At 52.3% G+C, this 27,432-nt stretch overlaps 1 protein-coding gene across 1 annotated transcript; it reads right to left on the minus strand.

Moving 5' to 3' along the window:
- Window positions 1-3,565: 3,565 nt before the first annotated feature.
- Window positions 3,566-27,145, minus strand: KLF16 (KLF transcription factor 16). Its single transcript, XM_074303619.1, has 2 exons — window positions 26,312-27,145; window positions 3,566-9,303 (listed from the first exon to the last, which is right to left on the minus strand). The coding sequence occupies exons 1-2, from the start codon at window positions 26,847-26,849 to the stop codon at window positions 8,996-8,998; spliced, it is 846 nt and encodes a 281-aa protein (XP_074159720.1). The 5' UTR covers window positions 26,850-27,145; the 3' UTR covers window positions 3,566-8,995.
- Window positions 27,146-27,432: the final 287 nt, after the last annotated feature.

Genomic DNA, 27,432 nt, shown 5'->3' on the forward strand with positions numbered 1-27,432 from the left:
CCCCTGCTTGGCAGACACTCCATTCTCCCCGTCCCTCCTTTGGATGCTTTCGCACTGCTCTTCACATGGATCCCTGCCTTAGCATTCAGGGCGTTGGCTCTCATTGTGTGACTTTGGGCAACCCCCCCAACCTTTCTGGGCATCGGTTTCCCTATCTGTAACATGAGGGACCTGAAGCATAGGATTTCTGAGATCTCTTCTAGCCAGTCTGAAGGGAGATATGAAAGGTCAAGTTAAATAACGCATATTTTTTATTACGTGTGCTTGCCATAATATTAAATGACAGCAACAAAACTTTGAAACAAGGACAAAAACAGAATACAAGGGATCCAAAACAAATAGTCACTGTTACCATTTGACTGTTGGCAAGTTTGTTTCATTGTTTTGTTTTGGTTTAGACACCTTCTTATTTGGTGTTACATTAAGTCCCTTCACTAATACAACTCAGCAACCCATCAATCAACAAGAATTCATTAAGCCCCTTCTATCTCAAATAAAATGATTTAAAAAAAACCTAAAGGATTTAAGGGCAGCTATGTGGTTGGATCTGGAGTCTGGGAAGACTCATCTTCCTGCTGAGTTCAAATACAACCTCAGATACTTACTAGCTGTGTTACCCTAAGCATGTCACTTGAACCCTATTTACCTCAGTTTCTCATCTGTAAAATGGTCTGGAGAAGGAAATGACAAAGTGATAGGATACCATAAGAAATGAAAGAAATGATTTCAGAGAAACTGGAGAAGTTTTATATGAACTGATACAGAAAGAGTGAGTAGAACCTGGAGAACAATTTCTACGATTGTTACAATATTTGTAAAAACCCAACAAAACTCTGAAAGCCTTCAGATTTCTAATTAGTGCAATGACCAACCCCCATTCGGGAGGACTGAAGGTGAAACGTGCTGTTCACTTTGAGACAGGTGATGGACTCAAGGTGCAAAAAGAGATATCTATTTGGATAGGACCAATGTGAGAATTTGTTTTACTTGACTATATTTGTCACAAGAATTATGGCTTTCTTTCTCCTTTCTTTCTCTTTCCATTGAAGTAAGAAAGTAGAAGGAAGAGAAAATAAATGCTTGTTAATTTGGGGGAGGGGGGATAATTTATAGTTTGGACTTTATTTCCTCTATTTGGGATTGCAGCCTTCATTCTTGTTTGCTTCGATGACTGCTATTTGTTGAAATGTATTATTGAAAAATAATTTTCCTAAAATACGATTCCCTTCTGCCCGTAATGTACATCTCTGTCTTCGGGATTCCTCTTCTTCTTTGCAGGTGACCCCCACTCTGAATAGCCTTGCCTGAGTTTCTCTCTGCCCCCACCCTCACATATTCCTAGAACATTTTGTCTGCTCTTTCTTTGGCCCACTTAAGCAAAAGCTAACATTTATGTGATACTTTTTAAGATATTTGCAGATATTTCATTAGAGATTATCTCAAGCCTCATTAAATTTAATGCAACACACATTTCTTTAGCCCTGGTAATATGACAGGCATTAGGGAGTAAAACAACAAAAACCAGACCCCAAACCAAATGGCTCTTGCCCTCAGAGAGCTTATATTCTACTTGAACACAGGCAAATAAAATACAGGGCAATCCGAAGGGGAGCAAGTACTGTCCCAGCCAAATCAGACCACTTATGGACCACCACCAACTGTGCCCCTTTTCTTGGCCTTCCATGATTTTGCGTCCTTGCCTCATTCTTTTATCAGCACTTCAGGGTTTGTTACCTCAGGTCCCCAGGAGAGAGGAATTAAGTGTTTGTTGAGTGGGGGGAATTTCTGCCCTGGGAGTAAACTCATTCAGGCTCAGCCCAGTGCCTGGAACAGTGGCTATTAGGGATGACTGATTGGTTCTGAGGGCAAAATTAGGACAATGAGAAGAAGGTAATAGGGATCAGATTCAGCTCAAGATCAAGAAAGGCTTCCTAAGAATCAGTTATCCCAGTGGAACGGCCTTAGGATCCCAGCAAAGACTGGGCCAAACAAAGGTTTGATGTGACTTGCAGGGGATTGTTTAGATATGGGCTGGCCAGGGTCTCCTTCCAGCACTGGGCTGTCGAATTAGCATGTGAGGGAAGGGAAGGGCCTTGTGAGATTATCATGCTCTCCCAATTCAACCCAATCCCTTTACAGATGGGGGGGAAAGACTCAGGGAGAGGAAGAGATGGGGTACCTAGTTCAAGATTCAGTGACTTCCCAATTCAGGACTATTTGTGACACTAGTCTGCTTCCCCCGCCTACAAAAAGTGTGGGCTTATTTCCAGGGGCCAGAATTGTGGGGAGGGGGTGCCCATTGGGCCCAGCTAGGCCCATTCCCCATATGAGGAAGGAGAGGCCAGCCCAGAGGCTCAGGATCTGACCAACATCCATGGCCCTGCCCCCTCCCTTCTGGGAGAAACAGCTGGAGGGGAGCAAGCTGGGTGGGAATCAGCAGCCCCAGGCGTTGCCAGGCAACGTGGAGGGAAGCCCCAGATGGGAGGGGAAGGGGGGGCGCTGGGGAGAGGCTCTGAATAGAGGCGTGGGTGACACTTAGAGGAAGCCAGCTGAGAACAGCTTCCTACAGGCAGCCCCCTCCCCCTCCCTGCCTGGCCACAGCTGGGCCTCCTCTTGCAGCCCCTGGCACTGCCCGCCTAGGAGCAGCAGAACAGATCAGAAAGGGCCCGGGAAACAGTTGGGCAGGGCCCTTGTTCCTTCGCTCTTTTCTCAACCAAGTCCCTGCTGCCCTCTGACTCCATTTCCCCATTTTTAAAAGGAGAAGCTTCGACCAGATGAAGGCCCCATTTCAGCTCTTAAGAATCTCACTGGCTGAATCTACCTTCTCCCTGCCCTCATGGCCGGTGGGTCGGGGAAAGGCCATCTCTTCTGGGTGGTTCCCCCTGCCCCACCCCCACCTGCTCATCTTAATCTTTCCTAGCTTCTTGGCCACCTTCTTGGGGAAGATGTGCCCCTTCCTGTGACCTTGAGCTGGCAAGGGGCCTGGCAGCCAGCTTGCCCCATGGCCTCGTTTCACAGATGGAGGAGGGACCTCTGCCTCCCTTAGACACCCAAGCCCCTGGGCTGGCACCCTTCCCACTCCCTCACGGGGAGACAGCAACAGGGCTAGAAGGTGGCAGCGCGAATCCCTTCCTAAGCAGAATGGGCTCCCCGAAAAAGGCTCCTCGTCCATCTCTTTCCGCCCCCACGAAGCACAGGAAGCAATTACTGTATGAAACCTTGGGGCTCTGTGACCTCCCTTCAAGCCTGAGGATCTTCAGGCCGTGTCACGCTGGATTCCCTGCCACCACAAGCTGCGGGACCCCAGACACAGCTTTTCATCTCCCTGCCTATTCTCTCCTCAGGGAAACGAGAGGATTGGATTAAATGGGGCACCTCTCATTTTTTTATGTCATAAGCCCCTTCTCCAAATAATGTTCTCAGATGCATAGTATTTCAAAGGAAACAAAAGGTTAAGTAAGGTTCCTTCCAGCTCTGACATTTTGATGTGTGGATAACAGGAGCAGATAAAGCCGGCAGATCCATAGGTGGAAAACTAATTTACAAACTCCAGGTCAGTCAGAGATGGGATTTAAAAAAATTTTATTTAAATACATCAATGATACCATGCTCCCATCCCACCCCCGCTTCAGTCTGTCCCTCCCACCCCACCCACCACCCCCCTTCCAACAGGGAGGCCCTGAAGGACGAGCAATTTACACACACTCAGAGACACCCACACAAGCACACCCACCCACAGTTGCAAAGGAAAAAGAAAATTCTGTTCCTGGGTGACTTTCACCGAAAGGCCTTTTTGCAGGGGCAAGGCTTCAGCCCCACTCCCTAGGGATCTGTCACCAGACTGGACCCGCTGCAGCTGGATTATGGAAGCTGAGACTCATTCAGTACTGAGTCCCAGTCTTGGGCAGGCCTCTTACCCCTGAGCCTTAGTTTCCTCCTCCATAAAATGGGGGAGGAATCTTGAAGGTCCAATTCCCAATGACATGCTACCGTTCCGAAGGCCGGGCTGGTTTCAGAATTGGGCAGCATCCCCACCCCAACCAGCCATTGCTCAGGCCCTTGTGGCCTCCAACTTCCTCTTTCCAGACCACAGCCCCACACCAGGCTGCTCCCCTCATCCCCTCAACTCTCCCCACCCCCCACCTACCAGCCTGGTCTAGATTCTGACTGAAGGCCCTTCTCCAGAATCTTATCCTGAGTCTTGGAATTTATCCCCTAAGGCTCTTCTAAAAGCAGAGGGCTTTGGGACTCTCAGGGTCTGGCTGGCAGGGGAGGAGCAACGGCGACCATCCCACCCCTCACTTTACACCAACAGGCCACACTCATTCCAACCAAACTGAAATTCAGGGACACTGAAAAATGAACCCCCCCCAATTATCCCTCATTTATTCCAATATCAAGACTTGATTAGTAATGGTATAGACAACACTGGACTTGAGACTCTGGAATCTGCCTCAGACACTTACTAGTTGTGATCTTGGGCAAGTCACTGACCTCAGTGGGGCCTCAGTTTGTGAAAAATGAGTTAGACAGTGACTTCTAAGAACACAACCAGTTCTCAATCTATGGCCAGAACCTAGACAATTTCCAGTGACTGCAAGAATCCGGTTCACAACCCCAAAGGGGCCACTCACTCCTCGCCTCCCCAATCCTTCTGTGAGGACCGGGCCGACATTAGGAAAGAATTCTGGCTGAGATACCCCATGGTACTGACTGATGGGGGAGTGGGAGGGAGGAAGCATTCACGACTGCCCCACTTTGCCCCAGCAGGCAGGCAGCACGGTATATAGTAGAAAAGACATTAAAACTGCAAGTTGGAAGATCTGGCTTAGAATCCGGCTTTTGCCACTAACTCCCTGTGGAAGCTGGGCACGTCTCCTGAACTCTTGGAGTACCAGAGACTCATATAATTCTCTGTTGCTGTCATTTGAGGGAGGCAGGGTTTGAAATGCTCCACTGGGAGTGGCAGGATAGGGCAACAGCAGAGAATCCCCTGTTAGGGGAGCGGAGGTGAGAGCTACAATATGAAAGGATGCCAAACACTCCAACTCATCCCTGGCCATGGCTTAATTTGGGGGGGTGGGAGGGAGGCTTGGGCTCCCTCCTCCCGAGACAAACACAAAACACGCACACGGACACACACACCCATGCTCTTTCCCAACCCCCACTTTGTGGAAGACAGGTTCACTAAGGAAGAGGCAAGAGAAAAGATGGGGGGCCAGAGTGGGGAAGGAAGTGTGGAATATCCTATCTTCTGACAACCCCAGTCTCCCACCTTGAAGGTAGGTTACCTGGGAAGGCTATATAAACCCTTTCCCACTCCCAGGCAAGGTCCTGGCCCTGCCTTCAGACCCTCCTTCCCTGTTCTGGGATGTTCACAAATAAGAGCCTGACACAGTCCGCTCTTCCAGAGCTTATGGGCAAATTCCCAGAGTAAGTGGGTGGGTGGGTAGGGGGACAGAAAACAATAAGTTACCCGACAGAACCATACACACACACACTTTCCCCATCCCTTATTCTCCCCCTTACAACACCAGGGTACCAGCTGGCCCTAGGACTTGGGAGGAAAAAAGGAGGGACCAAAAAAAAAAGAAAAAAAAAAAAAAAAAGAAAAGAAAAAGAATCCACTTTTACAAAATAATCTATTCTGTCCAAAACCCCCAGGCTCTTATGGAATATCGAAAAAGTCAGTGTTGTCCTGCGCCAACCTCTAGCAACAAAACTCTCCATGAGATAAAGGCCTTTTCGTCAACCCAGCAGCCACAGTCTGAAAGAAAGCTACAAAGCCAAGCAGCTTGGAAGCAGACGGTGGGGAACTGGATGGTAGGAGAAGAGGAAAGGCAGGGGGTTATCTGGGGGGTATCCTAGAGCAGCTAAGAAGGCCAGGGGAGGGGGTGGGAGAAAACCTGCCTTGTGTCACCTTGGGCAAGCCAAGCCCCATTATCTGGTGGGGCCTGTTTTCCCCCCAATTTACAAAATGAAGGCACTGGGGCTCAGTAGTCTCTAGGGTCCACCTGTATTTTGGGGATTCTTTCATTGTAGGCAGGCCTACCTAGTGGAAAGAACACTGGATTTGGAATTCAGAGGCACAGATTCAAATCCACCTCTGACATTTAGGAACCTGGTGATCTCAGGCAAGCCACCACTGCCAGATGAGAGGGCAGGTTCAGGACTTTGTTCCAAGGGCCCCTTTCTAACTCTAAAATCTTAGGGTTCTCAGGGGCTCAGTGGAAGTCGGTGACTTTCAGGTCTGGATCTGATCCTAGGAATGGAGTAAGATGCTCCCTGACCCAGCCTCTTTCCCTACAACTGCAGGGATTTTTATTGGACTATACTTTAAAACCTTAATATAGCTAACAAGGAGATCCCAGCCTCCCCCAAATAGGTGGGAGGGGAATTTACCATTTGGGGAAGGGGAAGAAATGACTTGGGGAAAACTAGGGAGAGGAGAGAGGGGAACAGAGACAGGGAAAGAGGGAAACAGTAGGAAAGGGAGAGGGAGAGAGGGAAGGGGAAAGGGAGCAAGAATGAGGGAGGAGGAAAAGGGAGGGAGAGGGGAGAAAGAAGAAAAGAGGAAAGGGCAGGGGGAAAGGAGAGGGAGAGAGAGAAAGAAAGGGAGAGAGGAAGGAAGAGAAGAGAAAAGAGAAGAGAAGAGACAGAAAAAACTGGCTTTGAAGCAAAGGTGCAGCTTCCAGACATGATTGGCTGTCGCAAGACCATGAGTGGGAAGGAGGGCTAAGAAGCCTTCAGGAAGAGGGCAGGGTGGAAGTCAGGGTGTAATCCCCGCCCCCATCAAAGTTAATCCGTGCACACCAAGAATGGGGAAGAGCCTGGAAAGGCTCAGAAGACAAGGGGGCAGCCTGGGGCTCATGCCCTACCAGCACCACTGCCTGAGACAGGTAGAAAAAGGAAGAAAAAACCCAGCTGCCTCTCCCATGGTCAACCCTGGGGACATGCCTTTGGCAAAGGGTGTGGGTTCCCATTTAACAAGAGCCCTCAAACCCAGGCCTGACTTGGAATCGCCAGCTCTTTGGAAGAAGCCAAAGTCTTACCCAGAGTCATCATCCTCTCCATATAACCCCCCTCCCCCCCCAGAGATGCAGACAGCTTCAGAAATAAACCTGTCGACCCCCGTGGGGGAAGAGGCAAGAGCTGCTGCAGTCCCACTGTGAGATAAACAAAACCTACAGACACCTGAGATTGCCCGGGGGTGGGGGGTTGCCCTCCCCCCTCTCCCAACCCCCATTTCCCTGAACATCTCCAATGGCTTCCCTTGGGGATCTGACCCACCCCAGCCAGCCCCAGGGTAAGGAGGTGGAGGACCTGGCAGCACCCGCTGCCCACCCAGAGGCCCAGCCCCTCCTCACCCAGTTATTTTACCAGCTTTATCACCAACAAGCCTCTCAGGCGCTCTCCAAATCACCAAAGAGCTAGCTCGCACCAGAGGCCTGCACCAAGCTAGCTTTGAGGAATGTGGGCAGGGGGAACCATTCCAGGCCATTCAGGCGACTTAGCTGGTTGGCATTGTGCAAGTCATTCCCCCTCCTAGCCTTAGTCCCCCAGATGTCACACACCTGGCAGCAGATGCCACGATCCACACCAGCAGGAGAAAAACCCAAGCTGGCAAGGGCTCTCCTCCGAGGAAAGGAGCCGGGGGGTACGCAGACGGCTCCACAAGCAGCAATGTCCTCCCCGCGCCCCCCGAATCCTACCCTGAGCCACTGTTCTATCCCCAATAAACAGATGAAAGAAGCGGCCCCCACGGGCCAGGTCCTCAGATCCTCGGTCCCCATGACCTCTTCCTAGGCACCAATGAGCTTGGAAAAAGCCCCTCCCCTTCACAAAACCCTGAGGTCTGACAGCCCACACCCCCCCCACCCCCCCCCTCCAGCTTGGGAAGACACTATGACTTATGGCTCTCCCAGCGCCGCTCTGACCCTAAGGGCCGCCATCCTGGCGAGGTTTGTCCAGAGAGGCGCCGTCCCTGACAGGACTTCTTGGGGGCGGCGGGCAGGGCCCAGCAAAGGTTATGTGCTCTATGCAACGTTCCACACACACACTTACAGTTTCCAACCTGCTGGGCGGAACCAGGGCACAGCTCCTGCCCAGAGCCTGGGCCTCCACGAGGAGACATCCGAGACACCTGCCAGCAGAGAGGCACCTTAGGGAAGACGGGGGAGTAAAGGAATGGCCTTATGTGTCCGCCTCTCATCAAACCTGGATTCCACATTTAATCAATATTAAAAAAAAATATTATTAATAATAATCATCACTATGTACAGAAATAGAAAGCATTATTTTCTGTCTCCAATGTTGCCAGCTGCCTGCAAGGCCCGGGCGTGGAGGGGGTGCCCCTCTGCCTCCCCCAACCTGGGACGTGTGCTCTGCTTGGGGGCTCGCCTTAGGAAGAGTCTGTGGAGCCTCCACAGGTTTAAAAAGGAAAAAAAAGAATATTCACAGAGGCCCAAGAATTCTGACCCTAAAACTTCAATCCCAGAGCCCTTTCCCTCTAAAGGGAAGGGAGGAGAAAGTCCTTAAGGATGCTGACAACTGGGGTTCTAGCTTTGCTGTTCCCCTTCACCCAACCACCCACGTGCCCTCACCCGGCAGGGAATCCCTGGGGCAAAGATGGCCCAAATGGATGGCAGAGACCCTGGAGGGCTGGCTGCTGGGAGCAACCCCAGCTTCACCCCCCCCCAGGCAAATGCTGGTGCTATTCTCTGTCCCCAGTCCCCAGTGGTCCGATACCCCCCTCCCCCCTCCCATCAGCACGATGGTTAAAAATATAAAATCATGGCCCCAGGGGAAGGAAAGTCCTTGTGTCTCAGTCCTTGCCCGGGAAGGGGCCCAGGGAGGCCCTTCCATCTGGCGAGGCAGCCAACTTCAGGAGAGTCAGAAGGTCCGGGGAAAATGGCTCTTCAGAGAGGCCCAAGGTGGGATGGGGGAGGCGGTGGGAGATCCGGGGCAGTGGCAGCAGCTTCCTAGGCCCTTCCCCCTAGAGAAAGGCAGCAGGGCTGGGCGCGGGGCTGGGGCTGGGGCTGCCTGCCAGGCTGCAGGGGGCAGAGGCCAGCGAGTCGCTGGGGGAGACGCTGCGGGCCCCCTGACGCTTGATCATGCTGGGGTGGAAGGTGGGGTGGCGGCGGGCGTGCTTGGTCAGGTGGTCGCTCCTCATGAAACGCTTGGTGCAGATGGGGCAGGAGAAACGCTTCTCGCCAGTGTGCGTCCGGTAGTGCCGGGCCAGCTCGTCCGAACGCGCAAACTTCTTGATGCAGCCCAACCACGTGCAGGGAAAGGGACGCTCACCTGTGGGGGAGAAGGCACAGAGATGGGTCAGCTCTCAGCCACCGGTGCAGCGCCCACCCTCACTCCCACACCTTCAGGGGCGATCTGGCCAATGCCATCACATGCACTCACTGACGGATCCTGGGTGACAAACTCCCAAGGGCCGTCTGAACCCCATTCACAATGAAAATGGGGAACATTTAACAAAACATACAACCTAGAAGATGGATTTTGCGGTTTTCTAAGTCAATCCAAAGCCATCCTATTCTCTCTGAATGATGATACTGACATAGAGGAAAGGGCGCCAAAGTTAGTATTGAAAACCCTGCCTCAGTTTACCACCTGTGCCTCTCCTGGAGCATTTCCATCCTCTACAATGAGGGGCTGCACAACTCCCAACAAACTCTAGATCCCCTGGAAATTCTAAAGCCTGTGAGGACCTACGTTAGTGAGTCTCTGTACCTCCCCCAAGATGGGGGCTTCTTCCAGCTGCTATTTGTCAAGGGTGAAAGGGAAGAAGGAGGCTGATGGTAGTGATGGCGGTGGCAGCTGCAGTGCCCAAAGATTAGGAAGGAGGATTTCCCAGAGGCCAGATGGCCAAGGCTGCTGAGCCCGGACAGGCCTGCGGAATGGGGAGGGAAGGAGAGCAGGGGACACAAGGCTGGGGAGTGGGGGTGTCCAGGAGACAGAGCTCATATGCCTCAAACCTTTCATCTCTCCTCCCATAGCCCTTTTACCCCAAGGTGGGTCCTGCCTCCAATCATTACTAGAACAGGTTCCTTATGGCTGGGGAAAGGGCCGGGCTGTTAAGGGGCTGAAGAAACATGGCTAAGTCCTCAATGGCCACTCCTCCTTTCCTCGGGGTCCTGGGGAATAGCGTCTGTCCTGGCTCCTGGCAGAGCAAACAGTTAAAGATCCCACTCAGGCACAATGCACACACGGAGTCTTCTCCAGACCCAGTGGTGACGACCTCCTAAGAGCCACAACCTTCCTTGTCCTTCCCAAGAAATTAGGAGGATGGGAAAGAACCAGGATCACAGATTGAAGATAACTAACATTACCAATTCAACCTCCTTTATTCTCCAAGCTTAGATTATTCCTTGCTTGCCAAGAGGGATTCGGAGGAGGAGAGAGGGAAAAAAAAAAAAAAGGGAGGAAGGGGGGGGGGGGAGACAGACAGACAGACAGGTAAAGAGAGACAGATGGAGAAGAAGGGAGGGAGAGAGAGAACTCAGGGAGCTCCCACACTAGCTGGACCTGGGTTATTTTAGCAGCACCCCTCAACTCCTCTGCCAGTTAGGATTTCAACCCCTTCCTAAGCAGCTTCCCTCTGGGACTAACAAACAAGTGCTCAGATCCCCAAACAAAGGCAATGTGGAATTAGACATCCAGGTCCCCGTACCCGCTGGCTGCCCAGGGAATCGGACAAGCTGCTAACCGCACCACTAAAGAGACTCACAAAATATATAATCACAAAATCATAGGTGCTTAAGAGGAGTATCATAGTACTATGATTAACAATACTCTAACGAGTATTTTTTAAGTGTCTCTCCTGGAGCAGATCGAACTCTGAGCCTCTGAAGGAGATGCTAGCAGAGGCCCAGGTGTCTGGGCTCCCCAAGCTGGAAAGCTCCACACTGGCCCAGGAAGACTATACCTCTGAGTATAGTCTGTCCTCCAACGGACAGCCTCGCTGGTCTAACTCTGGTGCTCAGCACTGGGTTAGCCACAGTAAATCTCAAAGGCTTAATATCAACAACCTCAATCCAAGCATACTGGGTGAGTGAGATGCCATAGGAATAATCCCCACTTTCAAAGATTTGGGGAAAACTCAGGCTACAGTCACAGAGGCAAGTTAGAGTTAGAGGCATGATTTGTTTTTTGCTGAGGCGATGGGGGTAAATGACTGGCCCAGGGTCACAGCCAGGAAGTGTTAAATGTCTGAGGGCAGATTTGAACTCCGGTCCTCCTGATTCCAGGGCTGGTGCTCTTTCCACTGTGCCACCTAGCTGCCCCTAGAGACATGATTTGGAAGTAGGAACTTTCTTGACTAGGTCCAGTTTATGCAGTTCTTTCTACTATGGAAGGAGGAGTTTTTCCTCTTTGCAAATGGGGATATTACTCCCAAAATGGTGGTGGTGGTGGGGTAAGGGGCATTGTAGCTAGCTGCCAACGGCCATTAGAACATGAGATATTTTCCTCTTCCCTTGTGACGTGTGCTCTCCCATCCTTCCTGCTCCCAGCCCACGAAAATCCTACGCAGAGAATTTAGCTTAAGAACAGCTTTCCTGAAAAGCTTCCCCTGGCAATTCCAGCCTGAAAGAAGACATCATGTCAGGAAATGCGAGCTAGAAGGGCTGGCTGACCCTCAGAAGAGCTCTCATCCAAGCCCAACTCACAAAGGGTCAGTAGCAATCGTTATGGTCCCACCAGTTCTCACACGGGCTCTTTCCCTATAACACCACACTGCTGATTCACTTGAATTTGTCCCAAGTCCACAAATATTCCTAGACCTTACTCAGAGGAGCAGCTTCATGGCCATTATTCCTTTCTCCATATGCCGCCAAAGGAGTTGATTTTTGGAACCCAAGTGTGAACATTTAATACATTACCATTACACTTAATATCACCTAAGTAAATCTGCCCCAACATCCTTGGCCAGCCAGCTTGGGGAGGGTACGTGAAAATTTAAAAAAAAAAAAAAAAAAATCTAGATAACTGTATTTCACTCCAATTTCCTTTGCAATCTTTTGTATCCGACCTTGTTTATTTAACAATCTGATTCTGAGGAGACCAGGAGATGCAGAAGGACTCCTGGGCTCTAAGCTGCTGAGATTCCTGATCCTTCCCGCCAGTCAAGAGCAGCATTATCTGTAAGTAGGGCAGGAGTACATACCATCTCTGCTGTGAACAACTGAGAAAGAAGTGCAATGCCCCCAGCCCAGGCGAGATCTCTCAGGTAGGCTACTGGAGACCTCTTTCCAAAAGGACAGCAAACTCTTACTAATTCATTCTCTCCAGTATTTAACCAGTTTCAAATCCACCTAATTGCTCTAGGCCACTTATCTCCCTTCTTCTCCCTAAAAATAGCACAAGAGTTTGTCAAATACTTGGCTAAAATCGACATAAACTCTATCCAGAGTTCCTCTCATCTGCTAAGTCTCATAACCCAACTGTGAGAGAGAAAATAAGGTTAATCCTGCCATGACCTGTTCTTTAAAAGAATAAGTTATCGATGCTTTTTACCACTGTCCTTTCCTAATAAAAGGTTCTCCAACTCCCTCACCCCTTACTAAATAAAACCCTCCCTTGGAGTACAATAAACAACCCACATTTATATAATGCTGTGTACTAAGTGCTTTGCAATTATTATCTCATCTGATTCTCACAATTGCCTTGGAAGGTAGGTGCTAGTATTATCCTCATTTTATGGATGAGGAAATAGGCAGCCAGGTTAAGTGACTTGCCCAGTTTCTGAGGATGAATCTGAATTCAGCTCTCCCTGACTCCAGGCCCTGCTCTCACTCTCTGGGCTACCTAATTGCCTTGGCTAATTGTCAAGTAAAACAAACAAACACTGGCAGAGTCTGACCTTTATTAGAGGCAAGTCCTTTTGCCTCCATTTATTCTGTGCAATACTCAACAATATTCAGTAGTTCCTAAGTTTCTCTGGATTCTCCAGTCACCGTTTCTTATGGTTCAAATATATTTCATCACTTCTATGTAGCACAATTTATTCAGCCGTTCCCCAACTGATGGGCAAGTACCTTCTTGCCAGTTCTTTGCAACTTTACCACCAAAAATGTCTGTATTTAGAGACTCTTTCCCTTTATCTTTGACCTTTCCCTGAGCTAGATGCCTAGTATTTGCTGGGTCAAAGCATTTCTCTCTCTGTATGGCTATACATATAAACACACATGTATTTATAGAACATGTGTTAACATACATGTAGGTATATCCCTATGTCCCCATCTTTATCTGAGTAATTTTAAAAAGCATTCATTCCAAATTTGCTTTCCAAACTTCAGGCTGGAGAAGCTAACAGCTTCAACAACAGGAAAATAACATGCCCATCTTCCCACAGCCTCACCAACATTTATCAGTTTTGTCTTTTCTCACATCAGCCAATCTCATGTGTATTAAATAAAATCTTAATTTTCATTTCTCTTCTTAGAGACTTAGGGCGTTTTTTGGTATGGTTCCTTCACCTATTCTGCTCTGTTCACGGATCATCCCTTTAATAACACGTTCTAAAATGTTGCCAGGAACTGGAGTCAGATTTCTGGCCAGTAGTTTGTAGACTATATTATTTTCTGACGGGGAAGGAGGGGGCGGCGCTGGAGACATTTCCCTTTCTCCAATTCTTTGTTAACTTCAGTTCATGAGCTTTCAAATGATTACAATCGGTGACTTTGCTAAATCAAATCTGCTGGCTACCTGAGGAAGGAAGCAGTCGTTCTGGGCCTGATGACCGACTCGAGATGCTCTCCATGAGAGCCACCTCCTCTTCCCTCTCCTTTGCCATGTGGGAGAACAAGCACCAAACCTTAGAGTGAGAATACTGGGACTGAATGAGACCTAATGAGGTGAGTGACTGTGGGCAAGTCATTGACCTCCAGATCCAAAGAGATCAATGGACTGAAGCCAAAAAAGATGAAACTTAATAGAACAAATGTAAAATTCTGCCCCTGAATTCAAACAGCCAACTATAGCAGAAGAGGATGGGAGAAGACATTAATTAACAGCAGTTCCAGATCTTTTAGTGAGTCAATAGAATGACAGGGCAAGCTAAAGGAAAAAAAAGTTATGCTGCCCAAAGTTTCCCACTCAAAAGCCCTTTCTCCTGAGCCTTAAGGGGCACTTCCTAGCAGTGTGTGGGACCTCAATTTTCCCTGAGCCTGTTCCTCAGCCTAAAGAAGAGGGTGGCAGAAGGAAGGTCAGGATGTGGGAACTTTCCTCCAGACCCTCAGAGAATTAGACCAGAAGCTACTAGGGGCTGATTTAGGATCAAAGGAAGGAAAAACCCCTAACAATGAGAGCTCCCCCAAAGTTGGGAAAGGGCCCCGTCATTTAGGAGGCACAGAGTCTGGCTACCTGTCCAACTATGATGGAGGACAGGTCTGTACAGCCATTCAGGGACAAGGCCGTGAAATGGATTCTTGGGCTAGGACCAGATGGTCTCCAAGCTTCCTTGTGTGGAAGTCCTAGAGTCACTCTGACCCTCCACTTTCTTCGCCTGTTAAATGGCCACATTCATGATAATGTCAGCTTCCATTTATATAAATCTCTTAAGGTTTGCAAAGCACTTGACAACAACCCTGGGAAGCAGGTGATATAAGGATCCCCATTTAGTGGAGAGGGAAACGAGGCGGGCCAGAGCCCGAGTGGGCTGCTCAGGGTCCCACAGCTGGCAGGCGTCCGAGGTTGAATTCGTACTCAGCTCTTCGGACTCCAGATGAGCTGCTCAATTCACTGAGTCACCTAGTTGCCTCTAGGTTACCGGGTAAACACTCACTCTCTCACTCCCTTTCTCTTTGTCTCTCACTCTCACTGCCTCTGTCTCTCCTCTCTTTCCCCATTTTTAAAGAGACCTGCCTATTTGCCTTTCAGCTGTCTCACCTGAGCGCAGACAAGGAAGTAGGGTAAAACTTCAGAACCAGAACTAGGGCAGAATTTCGCCTAGGCCCCCGCTGCAGCTGAGCGCAAGGTGGGACTGGGGGGCGGGCGAGCCCCCCCTCCCCTCTTTCTCCCACCCTTTTGCACAGGCGCACACACCCAGGCTGGGGGCGGAGAGAGGAGGGGACGAGGGGAGCTCAGGCAGGCCTTACTTGCATTTTCACTTTCATTTTGAGGAGCCTCTCACTTACTTCCCGGTTCCCCAGCCTGGTCGGTGCCGGCCGTGAGGGAGGAGGGGGCTCTTTGAAGGCCATCCTAGGGATGAGTGTTAAATGCTTTGCCAAAAGGCTGGCGCCCCCTCCCCCCAGTTAGCAGCAGGGCCGGAGCCGAGGCAGGGAGCCCTCCCCAGCTCCGCTCCCGTCTGGAACCAGCAGCAGGCCCTATCTCAATAGGCCGCCTCCAGCTGGGTCAGGTAGCAAGAGGCAGAGTCAAGGAGAGGAGGGGGAGGGGAGCTCTGGGGGACAGGATGTGTGAGGGTTGCAAGCCGGGAACAAGGGCGGCTGGGAACAGAGCAGCAGCACGTACGTGAGCAGACAGAGCAGGGGGAATGCGCCGTGGTCGCCCCTCCTCGCCCCTCCTCCTACCTCCAGGCTCTGGGAGCAGGGGCCCAGCACAGTCTAAACAAACCTACAGCAGTTCCTGTGCCCCCCCCCCTCCCGAGGCCTTCTGGGCTAGGCCCAAGGGGAAGAGTCCCGGCAAAGGCAGCTAGCCTCTCCCTGCCCCCCCCCCCAGTCCCAGGTGCCGGGAGCCAAGTGTGGAGCTCAGAGAGGGCCAGGCCGAGCCGGCAGGAGGGGTGTCCGGAGGAGGAGCCGGCCGGCACCGGCAAGATCACCTTCCCGGGCTGAGCCTCGGTTCCCTCACATTATAACAAGGGTGACTGCAGAATGAAATCGGGTCAGGTGACAGGACAGTATTTTCCAGCTGTTGAGAACACAGACCCAGGAGTCTTAGGGAAGGTCACCAGCAGAAAGCTGGGGTGGGGGGAGTAGACAGTCAAAAACCCCTCTAACAATTAGAGTACGAAAGAGAAAGGGAGCTCCCTGTCCCTGTGGTGAGGAGGGTGTGGGGAGGAGAGGGCCCCTCGAGACCTCGGGGACACAAGGCGTCCTTCTGGCTAAATCCAGGCCCCTCTTCTTTAAGAGACTCCCTCTCCCCCTGATGCAGCCCCTCACTCCCTTGGGAATTTGGGAAACCCTTGCATGGAGGGGCAAAGAGGAGGGTGGCCCAGCTGCTGAGGGCCAGTGCCTGGATCCCCACGTGGGTCAGCCCAGACTCTTACATCCACAGACCAGGATACCAAAAATACATGGCCCGTCCCTCCCCCACACCACCCAGTCCTCCGAGTGTCCCCAGGAGGCTGGGGAAGGGAGGCGGGGGAGAGAAGACCTGCCTGCTCCAGGCAACTTGAGGAAGGGAAGGGGAATCTGACCAAGGCCTAGCTGTCATCCTGCCAGCTCTTCCATGGTTCCCCCTGCCTAAGGAACCAAATCCAGGCTTGTTCTTGCCTGGCATTCGAGGCCTTCCACAAGGTAGCGCTATTTCTAGCCTGCTCTCATCCCCTTCCTAGGCTTCCCGTCCTCGACAAAGTGGTTGACTCTGGTTAACTGTCTCCACTCTCTCATTTTTTTTTTTTTTTGCTGAGGCAATTGGGGTTAAGTGACTTGCTCAGGGTCACACAGCTAGGAAATGTTAAATGTCTGAAGCCAAATTTGAACTCAGGTCCTCCTGACTCCAGGGCTGGTGCTCTACCCACTGCGCCACCTGGTTGCCCCTTTCCCCACTCTCTTGCTGACACAGCTCCATGGGCAGGGAACATTCTCTCCTCTCCCGAGTTCAATTCAATGCTCCTCTTCCAGGAAGCCTTCTTCCCTTTCCCTGGGGGGTGCCGTCCCTGGGCCTTCTCACAGCCCTTTCTATGGCACTTGCACACTGGGCTCTTTCTGTAGTACTCCATATTGTTGCTTTTTTCCTGCTATTAAACTATAAGCTCCATGAAAGCAGGAACTCTTATCTAGTGGGAATGCTAACAGCTGGCTTACTCAGTGCTTGTAAAGCTTACGAAGCATTTTCTCATCTGCCCTTAATGATGCTTCTACAGGGATGAGATGTTATCGTTTCTAGTTGGCAGAGGAAGGACCTGAGGACGAGGGCCGTGACTTATCCAGGCAGCCAGCAAGCATCTGAGGCAGGTTTTAAATTCAGGTACCGCCAATTCCAAGGCCTTATCGAGAGGCAGGTGATGAAGCAATGGCCTACTCTCACAAGCTCAGGTTTTAAAACGGGGTGAGCCTTAAGGGGGCATTTAAGTCTCAGTTTTTCTAACTGAACAAAGAAGGGGATGGATAAGGTAGCCCCTCCCCTCAGAAATGCTGTGGCTATTCGGTGACCTGGGGCTTCCAGAAGTAGAAAAGCAGGCCATGGGATACCTGAAGCGCCAAGAGGCAGAGGGGACCTTGCTGGTCTCCCAGGGGTCCCACTCTAGGAGTCAGACCCCGGCATCTCAACCTCGCTCAGCAGAGACAACCAGATTGGGGTAGGAAAAGAGGGGCTGAACCCCCCAAACCCTTTTTCCCAGGTGTGATCCGTGTGGCCCACTTAGCCGAGAACAAGCAGCAGAGGTGCTTATGAGAATCTGGACAAATGATACCCTCTGGACGTCAGTTTCTTCATCTGTAAAGTGAGCAGAAATGGGGACCCCTCCCCAATCTCCTCAAGTTCTATAGAAATTTTCTTTATATGTTCAAGGAAGTCTCCTTTTGAAAAGGAGATTACACTTTTCTAACTCTGAGGGAAAAAGACCTGCACCCCCCCCCTTTTGCTTTTTAGAAGCAGCTGATGGTGCAGGGGACGGAAAGCTGGGCCTCGAGTCATCAGACACCTCCTAGCTGTGTGATCCTGGGTAAGACACTTTGGCTTCTGCTGGCCCCAGAGATCGCTGCGGTCATTCTCTGGGGGGTTTCCGTGAGATCCACATGGAACATTTGTACAAGCACTCAGTACAATGCCTGGCAGAGGCGAGAAAAATGTTCATTCCTTTCCCTCTGCAGGAAGGTGAAGGACAGGGGTGGAGGAGGCTGTGACCTTATTCAATAGAAGGAAAGAGGCCATCTAGAACACAAGGTCTCCTACTTCCTAAACAGCCCCTTTCTCTCCCCCCCTCAAAACCTTGGCTGGTTCTGAAGAATCAGAAGAGGCTCCAGAACTGAAGCCGAGGCTACCCCAGAGACCTGCTACTAACGCCAGCCACTCACTCTCCACCTCCCCCCAACCCCCTGCCCTCCCGAGCCTTATCAGGAGAGCTCAGTATAAAGAAAAACAGAGGACTTATCTCCCCCGTAGACACCCAGGCACTCCCAAGTCCAAAGAGATGTGCCAATCACCACCTACCCCTCCAAAAACTAATGAACAAACCCAGAAACAGACGGGTCAGAGACCCTCACTGATGCACTTACAGAACACAGTCACCCATTCATTCAACCTGCATTTACAACAGAGCTGAGTCGTGGCAGAGTAATCACAGTCCCCATTTGGAGTACTAAGAATACTCAATGAGCAGTGGGAGCAGGATTAGTCCCATTTCACAGATATGAAAATGGAGGCCCAGACTAGTCCATAGCAGGAAGCAGGCCAGGTACCTAGGTCTACTGCTTATCAGGCACCTGCTCCCAGCTTTCCACACCCATTTTTAGGGAGGAGGGAGAAGAGGAGAAAGCATTCCCCACAGCCTCTGAGAGCAGAAGACAGACACCTAGCTCTTCTGGGCAGGGCCCCGCCCACCCCTGACTCCCCCTCCGATTAGGGCCCCAGCACTCGCCCTGGCACTGCCCCACCTGGGGGAATCGATATCAGCAACTGGCCCAGCCTGAACCTCTGCCCCAAGGGTCCGGGGGCACTTCAAACCATCGATTTGGGGCCAATGAGAGAAGGCCCAGGCTCCCAGGCTCCCAGGCTCAGAGGGCCAGCCCCTGGGCCAGAGTCGAAGGACCGGGGGCTGCCACATAGAGCTAAGTGGATCCCCGGCCTGGCCCGGCCTGGCCCAGCCCACCCACCTGAAGGAATCCCACAGGCAGCCCCCACACTCCATCCTCCCCACCCCCATTTATTACCGAGGCTTCCACAAGGGCTCCTCAGTCCCTGCCATGACTGGGGCAGCCCAGAGCTGCTCCATGACATTTCCCCATCAGGGAAGAGAGAGCTCTTAGCAGCTGCCCAAGGGGCAACTCCACTCCCGGGCCCCCAAACCTGGAGCAGCTGGAGCCGGGAAGCCTGGAGAGCTCGTCTGCCACACAGTAACTCGGACCTTGACTCTCAGCCCCTCCATCTTATGTTACCGGTACGCAAACCAAGGCCCAGGGAGAAAGGACCTGCCGGCAGTCCCAGGGGCCTCCAACAGTCTGGGGCTCTCTCCAACCTGGGTCGGCTGTTCATTGGGCAGCTCAATGCTGCCGGCAAAGCCTAAGGTGCTGTCTGGCTGCTGGCTGCTGTTTCCTCTTCTCCACTACAGGGATCCCAGATGCCCAGATTTAAAGTTGGAAGAGACCCGGGAAGCCTAAAGATGAAGCAGACCCAGAGGCCGGGGAATTCGAACCCAGGCTTCTCAGCTCAGCCTAGACCCCAGGGATGGGACGGGCAGTACCTAATGAATATCCCCAAATGGCAGAAAAAACACAAGTCAGGAAACTTGTTCTCTAGTCCCAGCTGTGGGCAAGTCATTATCACTCAAAGCCTCAGTTTCTTCAGCTCTGAAATGGGGCAGCACATTACATAACCTTCTCTGCAAGGATGTCCTTAGGGTGCTGGGCAAAATCTAAGTGCAAACGTGAGCTATGGTCTGTCAAGTGAGGAAGTTGAGCTGAGTGAACACAAGGACCCCTCCCAGCTGACATGGGGTATTGTAGGTCAACCCTGTTCCTTCAGCATGTGCTACAACATCCAGACTACACACACACACACACACACACACACACACACACACACACACACACACACCTCTCTGATCTTGCCATCCTCCCCAGACCATCCCTTTCAGGCATCCAGACAGGCCTGCAAACCCAGACACAAACAAATCAGGGGGGCTGGAGCTTCCCCCACTTCCCAATAGTAATTAGCCCAATTATCCCCCCACCTTACTTCTCCCCAGGGGCCCTAGAAGAAACCACCTGGTGAGGAGGGGTTAGAAGAAAAGGGGAAAAAAGGGGGAAAATTTTTCTCTTTCAACTGTACAGTTGTACAATTTTCCTCCTGGGTCTTAAAGCCAGGCTTCTTTCCAGGCAGGCAGTATTTACTTGGTGGGCACTGATACTTGGTCAATATGGAACAAAACTAGCAATCAGTGCCCCCTAAAAGGCCTTTCAGCCCCTATGAGGGAGGAAGGACACCTTTCAGGAGGCCCAGATACCCTGAATCCCGTGAGGGAGGGAAGGAAAGGGTTATCACTGGCCCCATTTTACAGATAAGGAAACTGACCAAGAGAAGTGACCTCCCCAGTCAGATAGGCTGCCAAGGATCAGATCCAGGAACGGATCTTAGCATCCTGCCTGCCAAAAGAAACAGCAGCCCCAGTCCAGAATGGTGGTTGGAGACAGCCGTGTGATCTACTCCAGGATTGGTCACCACTTCACAGGGGGGAGGATCCCCTTCCTTCCAAAGGCCTGCCTCCTCCTCGTCAAGAGGTGTTGGAGCCAGAGGTAATGGGTTAAGTGGTCTAAGGTCCCTTGGAGGCCATGGGCAAGTTAAGTTTAGGCCATTTGGTTTTTCCTGTACAATCAAGAGGCCGGGCCAGATGATCTTGTGGACTTCCTTAAGGTCACATTGATGGCCAAGTCAGGACTGACACTGCTCTCCTGACTCAGAGGCCAGGAATCCATTCTGCTGAACTCTAAGGGGCCCCCACAGCTCACCCCCCACCCAGGTTTGAGCTCCCTTTCTCAAGTGTGTTGAGCTTTCTCTCTCTCACTTCTCTGTCTCTGTCTCTGTCTCTCTCACACACACACACACACACATTCCCCCCTCTCGGTATCTCTCACACTCCCTCTCACTGTCACACACACTCACGTTCTCTTTTCTCTCTGTGTGTCTCTCACACACACTCATTCTCTCATATTCTCTCTCTCTCTCTCTCTCTCTCTCTCTCTCTCTCTCTCTCTCTCTCTCTCTCTCTCTCTCTCTCTCTCTCTCTCTCTCTCTCTCTCTCCCTCCCTCCCTCCCTCCCTCCCTCCCTCCTTCCAAGAGGAAGAAATTTAGAGATTACTGAGCTGGGGAAAGTGAGGCCTAAGAAGCAAAGAGGGACAGGTAACCAGATTACAATGGGAAACAAGCTGGATTTGGCATCCAAAAACCTGGGTTCAAATCCCAGCTCAGCTACCCAGGAGACTGCTCATCCATAAGAAGGGAATCACACTAGAAAAGAATAGTTCTTAACCTTTACAAATCAGGACCACCTCAGGCAGGTTGATTAAGCCCTTCTCAGAATGCTGGCTTTCAATGCATTTTTAAAAATTACGTTGGATTATAAAGGAAACCAATTACACTGAAATACAGTTATCAATTTTTTGTTAAAGCTCACAGGCTCTCCAGAGTAAAGAATCCCTGACCTAGATGGTCTTAAAATACCATGAGCCTGAGGGCAGGAGGCCAGCTAGGAGCTCGTCCCTGCTCCTGCCCCCCAAGAACCCTCCCCTCCATCCCTGAAGCTGGGATCCTGGACATGCCAGCCTCCTCTGATGCCAAAGAAGAAAGAACATTCTCTCCTCTTGATCTACACAGGGCATATCATCTGTACCCATGGATAAGTGGGGAAGAACTAGCACACTGTTAAGGGAACCTGGGCTGTAACAGGATGGGGTGGGGACGGGAACACTCTGTTGTCTAGGATTTTTTTCAGTCACGTTTGACTCTTAGTGACCTTTTTGGGGTTTGTTTGTTTAAGGTTTTTGGTTTTTTGTTTTTAATTTGTTTTGTTTTGTTTTTGCAAAGATGTTAAGAGTTTGCCTTTTCCTTTACCAGTCAATTTGATGAAAGAGTAAATTAAGGCAAACAGGATTAAGTGACTTGCCCAGGACCTCACAGCTAGTCAGTAAGTATCTGAAGCCACATTTGAACTCAGGAGGATGAGTCTTGCTGACTCCAGGCCCAGCTCTCCATCTTGCACCACCCAGTTGCCCAAAGGCAGGTAGAAAACAAACCACAACAAAGTCTCATGTTTCAACTCAAGGGATCATGGGATTTAGAGCTGGAAAGGCCCTAGAGACCTTCTAACATGGTCTTGATAATCTAGCCCCTCTCGTTTATAAATAGGAAATTGAGGGATGAAAGGTAAGAGACTCCAAGATCACCAAGTCTTCAGATTTCCTAAGTAGAATTCTTCCTACCACAACACGACATAACAGGAGGCTCTCTTTCACACTGTTCACCCCACCTTTTCTCTTGCAGATCTAGCATCCAAACGGTACTCAGAAGCCACATTCCCTCGTTTTACAGAGGAAAGAACTGGTTAACCCGCCTGAGTCAATGGCAGAAGGCAAATCTAAACCCAGTTCAGCCAGCTTCCAATCATCCAGAACTCTTACATAACACCAGACTATGCATCTACTTAAGCAGGTTCCACTCTGGGTCTCTGTAAAACGTGGATGGGGAGCTCAGAGTCTTTCCTGACTCAAAAGCGTTTCCATTTGCTGCCAGAAGCAGCTCTAGGCCTTCACATCCTGGGGGAGGGGAAAAGAGGGGGGAAGGGAACAGCAAAGGGAAAGACCCTTATTTAGGCCCTCATAATATTCTAGAGATGAGAGGGAGCATCAGGCAAGAGCAATACCACCTTCTCACTCCAACCTAACCTGACACCTTTCCAACTCAGAGAGTGTGTGTGTGTGTGTGGGGGGGGGGGGTTTGTGATCTTACTCCCTGAGCCCCATATGGCACCATTTAACACCAGAGTGCAGTGGGAAGGACACAGACTTTCCAGTAAGGCTTCTGCCTGACCCAGGCCACTATGAACAAGTACTCTGCCTCTACTAGTAGTGGGCATCTAGGAGGTAGAGTGAATCAGAGTCATGGAAACCTGGATTCAAATCCTGTCTTAGCAGTTGTGTGACCCTGACATAATCATTTAAAATCTCTGTCTCTCTATTTCTTCATCTGTAAATTGAGGGAACTGGACTTACTGACCTTAAGGGTTCTCTTCATCTTTAAATCTATGACCCTATAAGCCCTGGTTTTCCCCTCTATGAAATGGATATAAAACTCTCTGATGCCCTAGAGTTTCATAGTTTTGTATACTAAAATGGAGATTATCTAGCTCAATCCACCCATTTTACAGATGAAGAAAACAGAGAGGTTAAGTTACAACTACAGACACACAGCTTTCATCTGGGTGTTATTAAAAAGAACCTCACTATTCAAAGTTCTTGCAAGTAGGGATCCCTGGTTCATGGGAGCAAGCTGAAGAGAACAGGGAGGCAAGAGCCTAGAATCAGGCCACATTTGTGGCAGGCCCCTACCTCCCCCCCAATCTTCTTTACTGCTCCTTAACAATACAGAGAATCAAGTGAGCTAAAGGAAAGCCAGGAGGATGGAGGTCCAGGGTGCACCTCTGAGATTCTGGGTCAATTACAGTTTCTCAGGGGCACAGGATGGACCAGAAGGCTTCTAAAGAGCCTGTGTTCCAACTGGAGGGTTTAAGTGTCCTCAACCAAAGAATTCCCAAATCTAAGCCCTCCCCCAATAAAGGGGGGAGGTTCTACTAGCCTATTTTCTGCTGTCCCTGTTCCTTAGGAAAGATTGGGTAGGTCCCTGTGTCCTCACTGCCAAAACAAACCAAAGGAGGAAAACTTGATCACTAACCTTGTGACCATAAGCAAGTCTTTTCCCCTCTGAAGGCTTCAGTTTTCTTATTTATAAAATAATGAGATGAGAATTTCCAGAGCCCCATTCAAGCTCTTCCAACATTCAACGTTCTCTGTTCTAAAAGCCCTTGAAAAACCTACATTCATTTCAAACTCTTAAGTGCCTACTCTGTGTGACTCAACAAGCATGTAGGCACCTACTATGTGCCCAGGTAGTAGAGATCATACTGGGACCAAAATGAAACAATTCCTGCAATGGAGTATCCATTCCATTTCTTCATATTAATAAGAAAGAAACAAAGTTTAACTAAGAAGCACTAAGCCTGGCCTCATGGAGCTGATACTCTGTAGGGGAAATATCCCAAGGGATAAGTACTGGAGAAAGACAAAGGGTTAGCTATCCTGGGAGGAATCATGGCCTTCATGGTCCCATTTATTTGTCTGGTCAGTAACTCCCTGAAGGCCTACTCAGTGCTGTTTAAAGCTCCTGAAGTCAAAAGGAGACTGTAGAAGGCAGGTAAATTATCCTAAGATCCCAAGATAAAATTAAAATTTCAAGGGAAAGGGTGAAAAGGGGAAAAAATTCCCCCAAAAATTAGTTTTGGAGTCAAAAGGCTTGATTTCAAATCCTGTTCTATCATTGATTACTTATTAGCCAGCATGAAATTGGTCAAGTCTCAAGTCCAACCCCTCCGGCCTCAGTTTCCCCAACTATAAAACAAGAGGTCTGGGCTGGAAACCAGACCCAATTGTAATCCTGAATCTATGACACTTCACTAGTCACTAATAAAGGACTGATTTGAAATAATGCAATTGGATCAAAGAAAGAGTACCCATCTTCAGTCCTGCCAGAGATCCTGTGTGATCTTGGGCAAATCACCAGCCTCTGGGCCTAGATTTCCACTATATTCAAAGCATTGTAAGAGATTATGGGCAAAATACAGACAGAAGTAAGGCCCTTGGCTCAAGGAGTTTACAGTCTAGAGGTAAATACACTCACTACATAAATAAATGCAACATGAAATACAAGATGGAAGGGCAATGAATTTGGGGGTCAAAGGGCCTAAGGCAAGTTCCTCACACTCTCTCTGGGGCTGAATCCTCACCTGTGAAAGGAGGGACCCACCAGATGGATCTCAAAGGTCCCTTACGGGGCTGACATTCTCAGTTCTCAGGTTCTACACCAGACGCCTCGCCCCCTCCCCACTCCCCCTGCCCCTAAGTCAAACATTCCCCACCTGGTGTCTCCCAGGCTGCTCAGCCCCACCCAAACAAGATCACCACATATTCGAAAAGACACAATCCGAGAGGCTTAAAATGCAAAATGGGTTTTGGGTTAACCGCCCCCCCCCCCTCCAACTTCAGGCAGCAGTTTCATATCCTCCCCCAGCCATGGCCCCACCCCTCCATTCCCGCTCCCCCACCAGCCCGAGGACTCGGAGAGGAGGGGAGGGGAGGGGCCGCAGGCAGAGCGGATCAGCTGGGAGGACAGGCGTCCCACGCCCCCCTCCGCCCCCAGTACAGACTCCGGAGTCCACCGCCTCCCAGCCTCCCCTTCCCCACTCGAGTGCTGCCCGCCTGCCTGCCAGCCCGCCCGCACGCCGCCCCCCCCCCCCCCCGGCCCCCGCGCAGGGCGCTGTGCCAACCTCGCGCTCCCAGCCGGCTCCCTGGGCGCCGCCCACCCGAGTCCCCTCCCCTCCCCTTGGCTCGACTCGGCGGGCAGCAGCGGGGGCGGGGGTCGCGCCAATCGCACCCACTTAACAAACTTATCTGTGTGCCCCCAATACACACATGTACATTAATCCGAGCAAGAAGACCCCCCCAAATCCCGCGCCTCAGGAAACGCTAGAAGGGGGGGACCGCGTGGGGGCGGGGTCCCACCCACGCCCACACAAAGCCGGGGCCACGCGAGCTCGCGGGGGCCACAGAGGGCACCCACCGCCCCTCAACCCCGGCTCCCCGCCCCCAGAAGACCGAACTGTGCCCGCCCCCGCAGGGAGGGGGGTTGGGAAGGAGAGGAAGGGTAGGAGCCGCGTGGAAAATCACCGATCCCGCCTCCCGACCTTTCTCCCTCCCCCCCAACCGCCCCCACCCCAGCCCCCAGCTGGCGGGGAACAAAGGCGGGGGACCCCCGAGGGAGAGGAGGGTCAGGGAGCCGGGAAGGGGTGGTACGGAGGGGGGAGGGGAAGCAATGGTGCTAGGGGGAGGGCAGACAGAAAGGGGGAATCAAGGGCCCGGGATTGGGGGGGCGGGGGCAGAGACCGCGGGGCGCGAAGGAGAGCTGAACGGGGGTGATGGGACTGCCAGCGGCGGGGTGCGCCGAGAGAGGGGGTGGCGACACGCGAACCTGCGGAAAAGAGGCGAGGAGAGGGAAGGGACATGGGGAAGAGGGCGGCGAGCCGAGCCTAGGGGCCAGCAGAGTGCAGCGGGGCAGCAGGTCCCAGGCCAAGGGGGGAGGCGAGGAGGCGGGGACGGCAAGGGACGAGATAGGGGGGGTGGGGGGCGCCTCTCACCTGTGTGCGTCCGCATGTGCGCCTTGAGGTGGGAGGACTTCCCGTAAACTTTGCAGCAGCCCTCGAAGCGGCACGGGTGGCGCTTGCTGGGCGGCGAAGGGCTGTGGCAGCGGCGGGAGGCGGCGTGGGCGGCGGCCGTGGGGGCGGGCGGGCCGGCCGGGGGGGCGCCGTCGGGGTCCCCGTTGCAGGAGCAGGACGAGGACGACGAGGAGGTGCTGCTGCCGCTCTCCGAGTGAGCCGAGGCGGGGCGCGGCCCGCGCAGGTCCGTCAGGATGTTGGCCACCGCCAGCAAGTTGGGGGGCTCGGCGGGGCCGGGGCCCGGGGCCGGGGAGCCCCCGCGCGCCGCGGCCGCCTGCAGAGCCTCGCGCACTTCCAGGTCCTCACGGCTGCAGTCACCCGGGGCCGGCGGATCCGGGGCCGGCGGGGCCGGGGGCGGGGGCTCGGGCCGGGGCAGGGCCGCCGGGTGCACCACGGCACCCGTGGAGATGGACACCAGGCACTCGGCGGCGAAGTAATCCACGCAGGCCACGGCCGACATGCCGGCCCCTGGGCGCCGGGCAGGCGGGGAGACCGAGGGGAGAGAGAGAGACCCGAGCTAGAGCCCTCGCGCTGTCGCCGCCGCCGCCGCCGCTGCCCACGCCTGTCCCCGCCGCCGGCGGCCGGTCCCTCCTTCTCTCCCTCCGGCTCCGCGCTCCGCTCTCTCCGGCTCCGCCCGCCCCGCGCGCTCACTCACTGACGCGCCCCTGACGCACCGGAGACCGCGGGGGCGGGGAGGGGACCCCGCCCAGAGGGGGGGGCCGGGCCACCGCGTGCGCCCCCTCCGGTGGGGGGAGGAGAGGGGAGGGGCGACCCCGCCCCCCTACGCGCGCCCCACTCCCGCGGCGGCGGCACAATGGCCCCCAGGGGAAGGGGGCAGAGAGGGGGAAACGCCCCCGACCTCGGGTCGCTACTGGCCGCCCCGCCCCCCTCGGCCCCCTCTCCACGTGGGCCCGGGAAGGGGTAACGCCCCTCCCCCCTCAATTTCCCTCCTCCAGAGGCCATGCCCCACCCCCTCGCCGGGCACTGCCCCTCCCCCTTTGTGGGGCGGTGCCCCTTCCCCTCCCCCTGCCTCCCTCTTAGCT

The sequence above is a fragment of the Sminthopsis crassicaudata genome, chromosome 1 (assembly GCF_048593235.1).
Source record: "Sminthopsis crassicaudata isolate SCR6 chromosome 1, ASM4859323v1, whole genome shotgun sequence".
Classification (NCBI taxonomy): domain Eukaryota; kingdom Metazoa; phylum Chordata; class Mammalia; order Dasyuromorphia; family Dasyuridae; genus Sminthopsis; species Sminthopsis crassicaudata.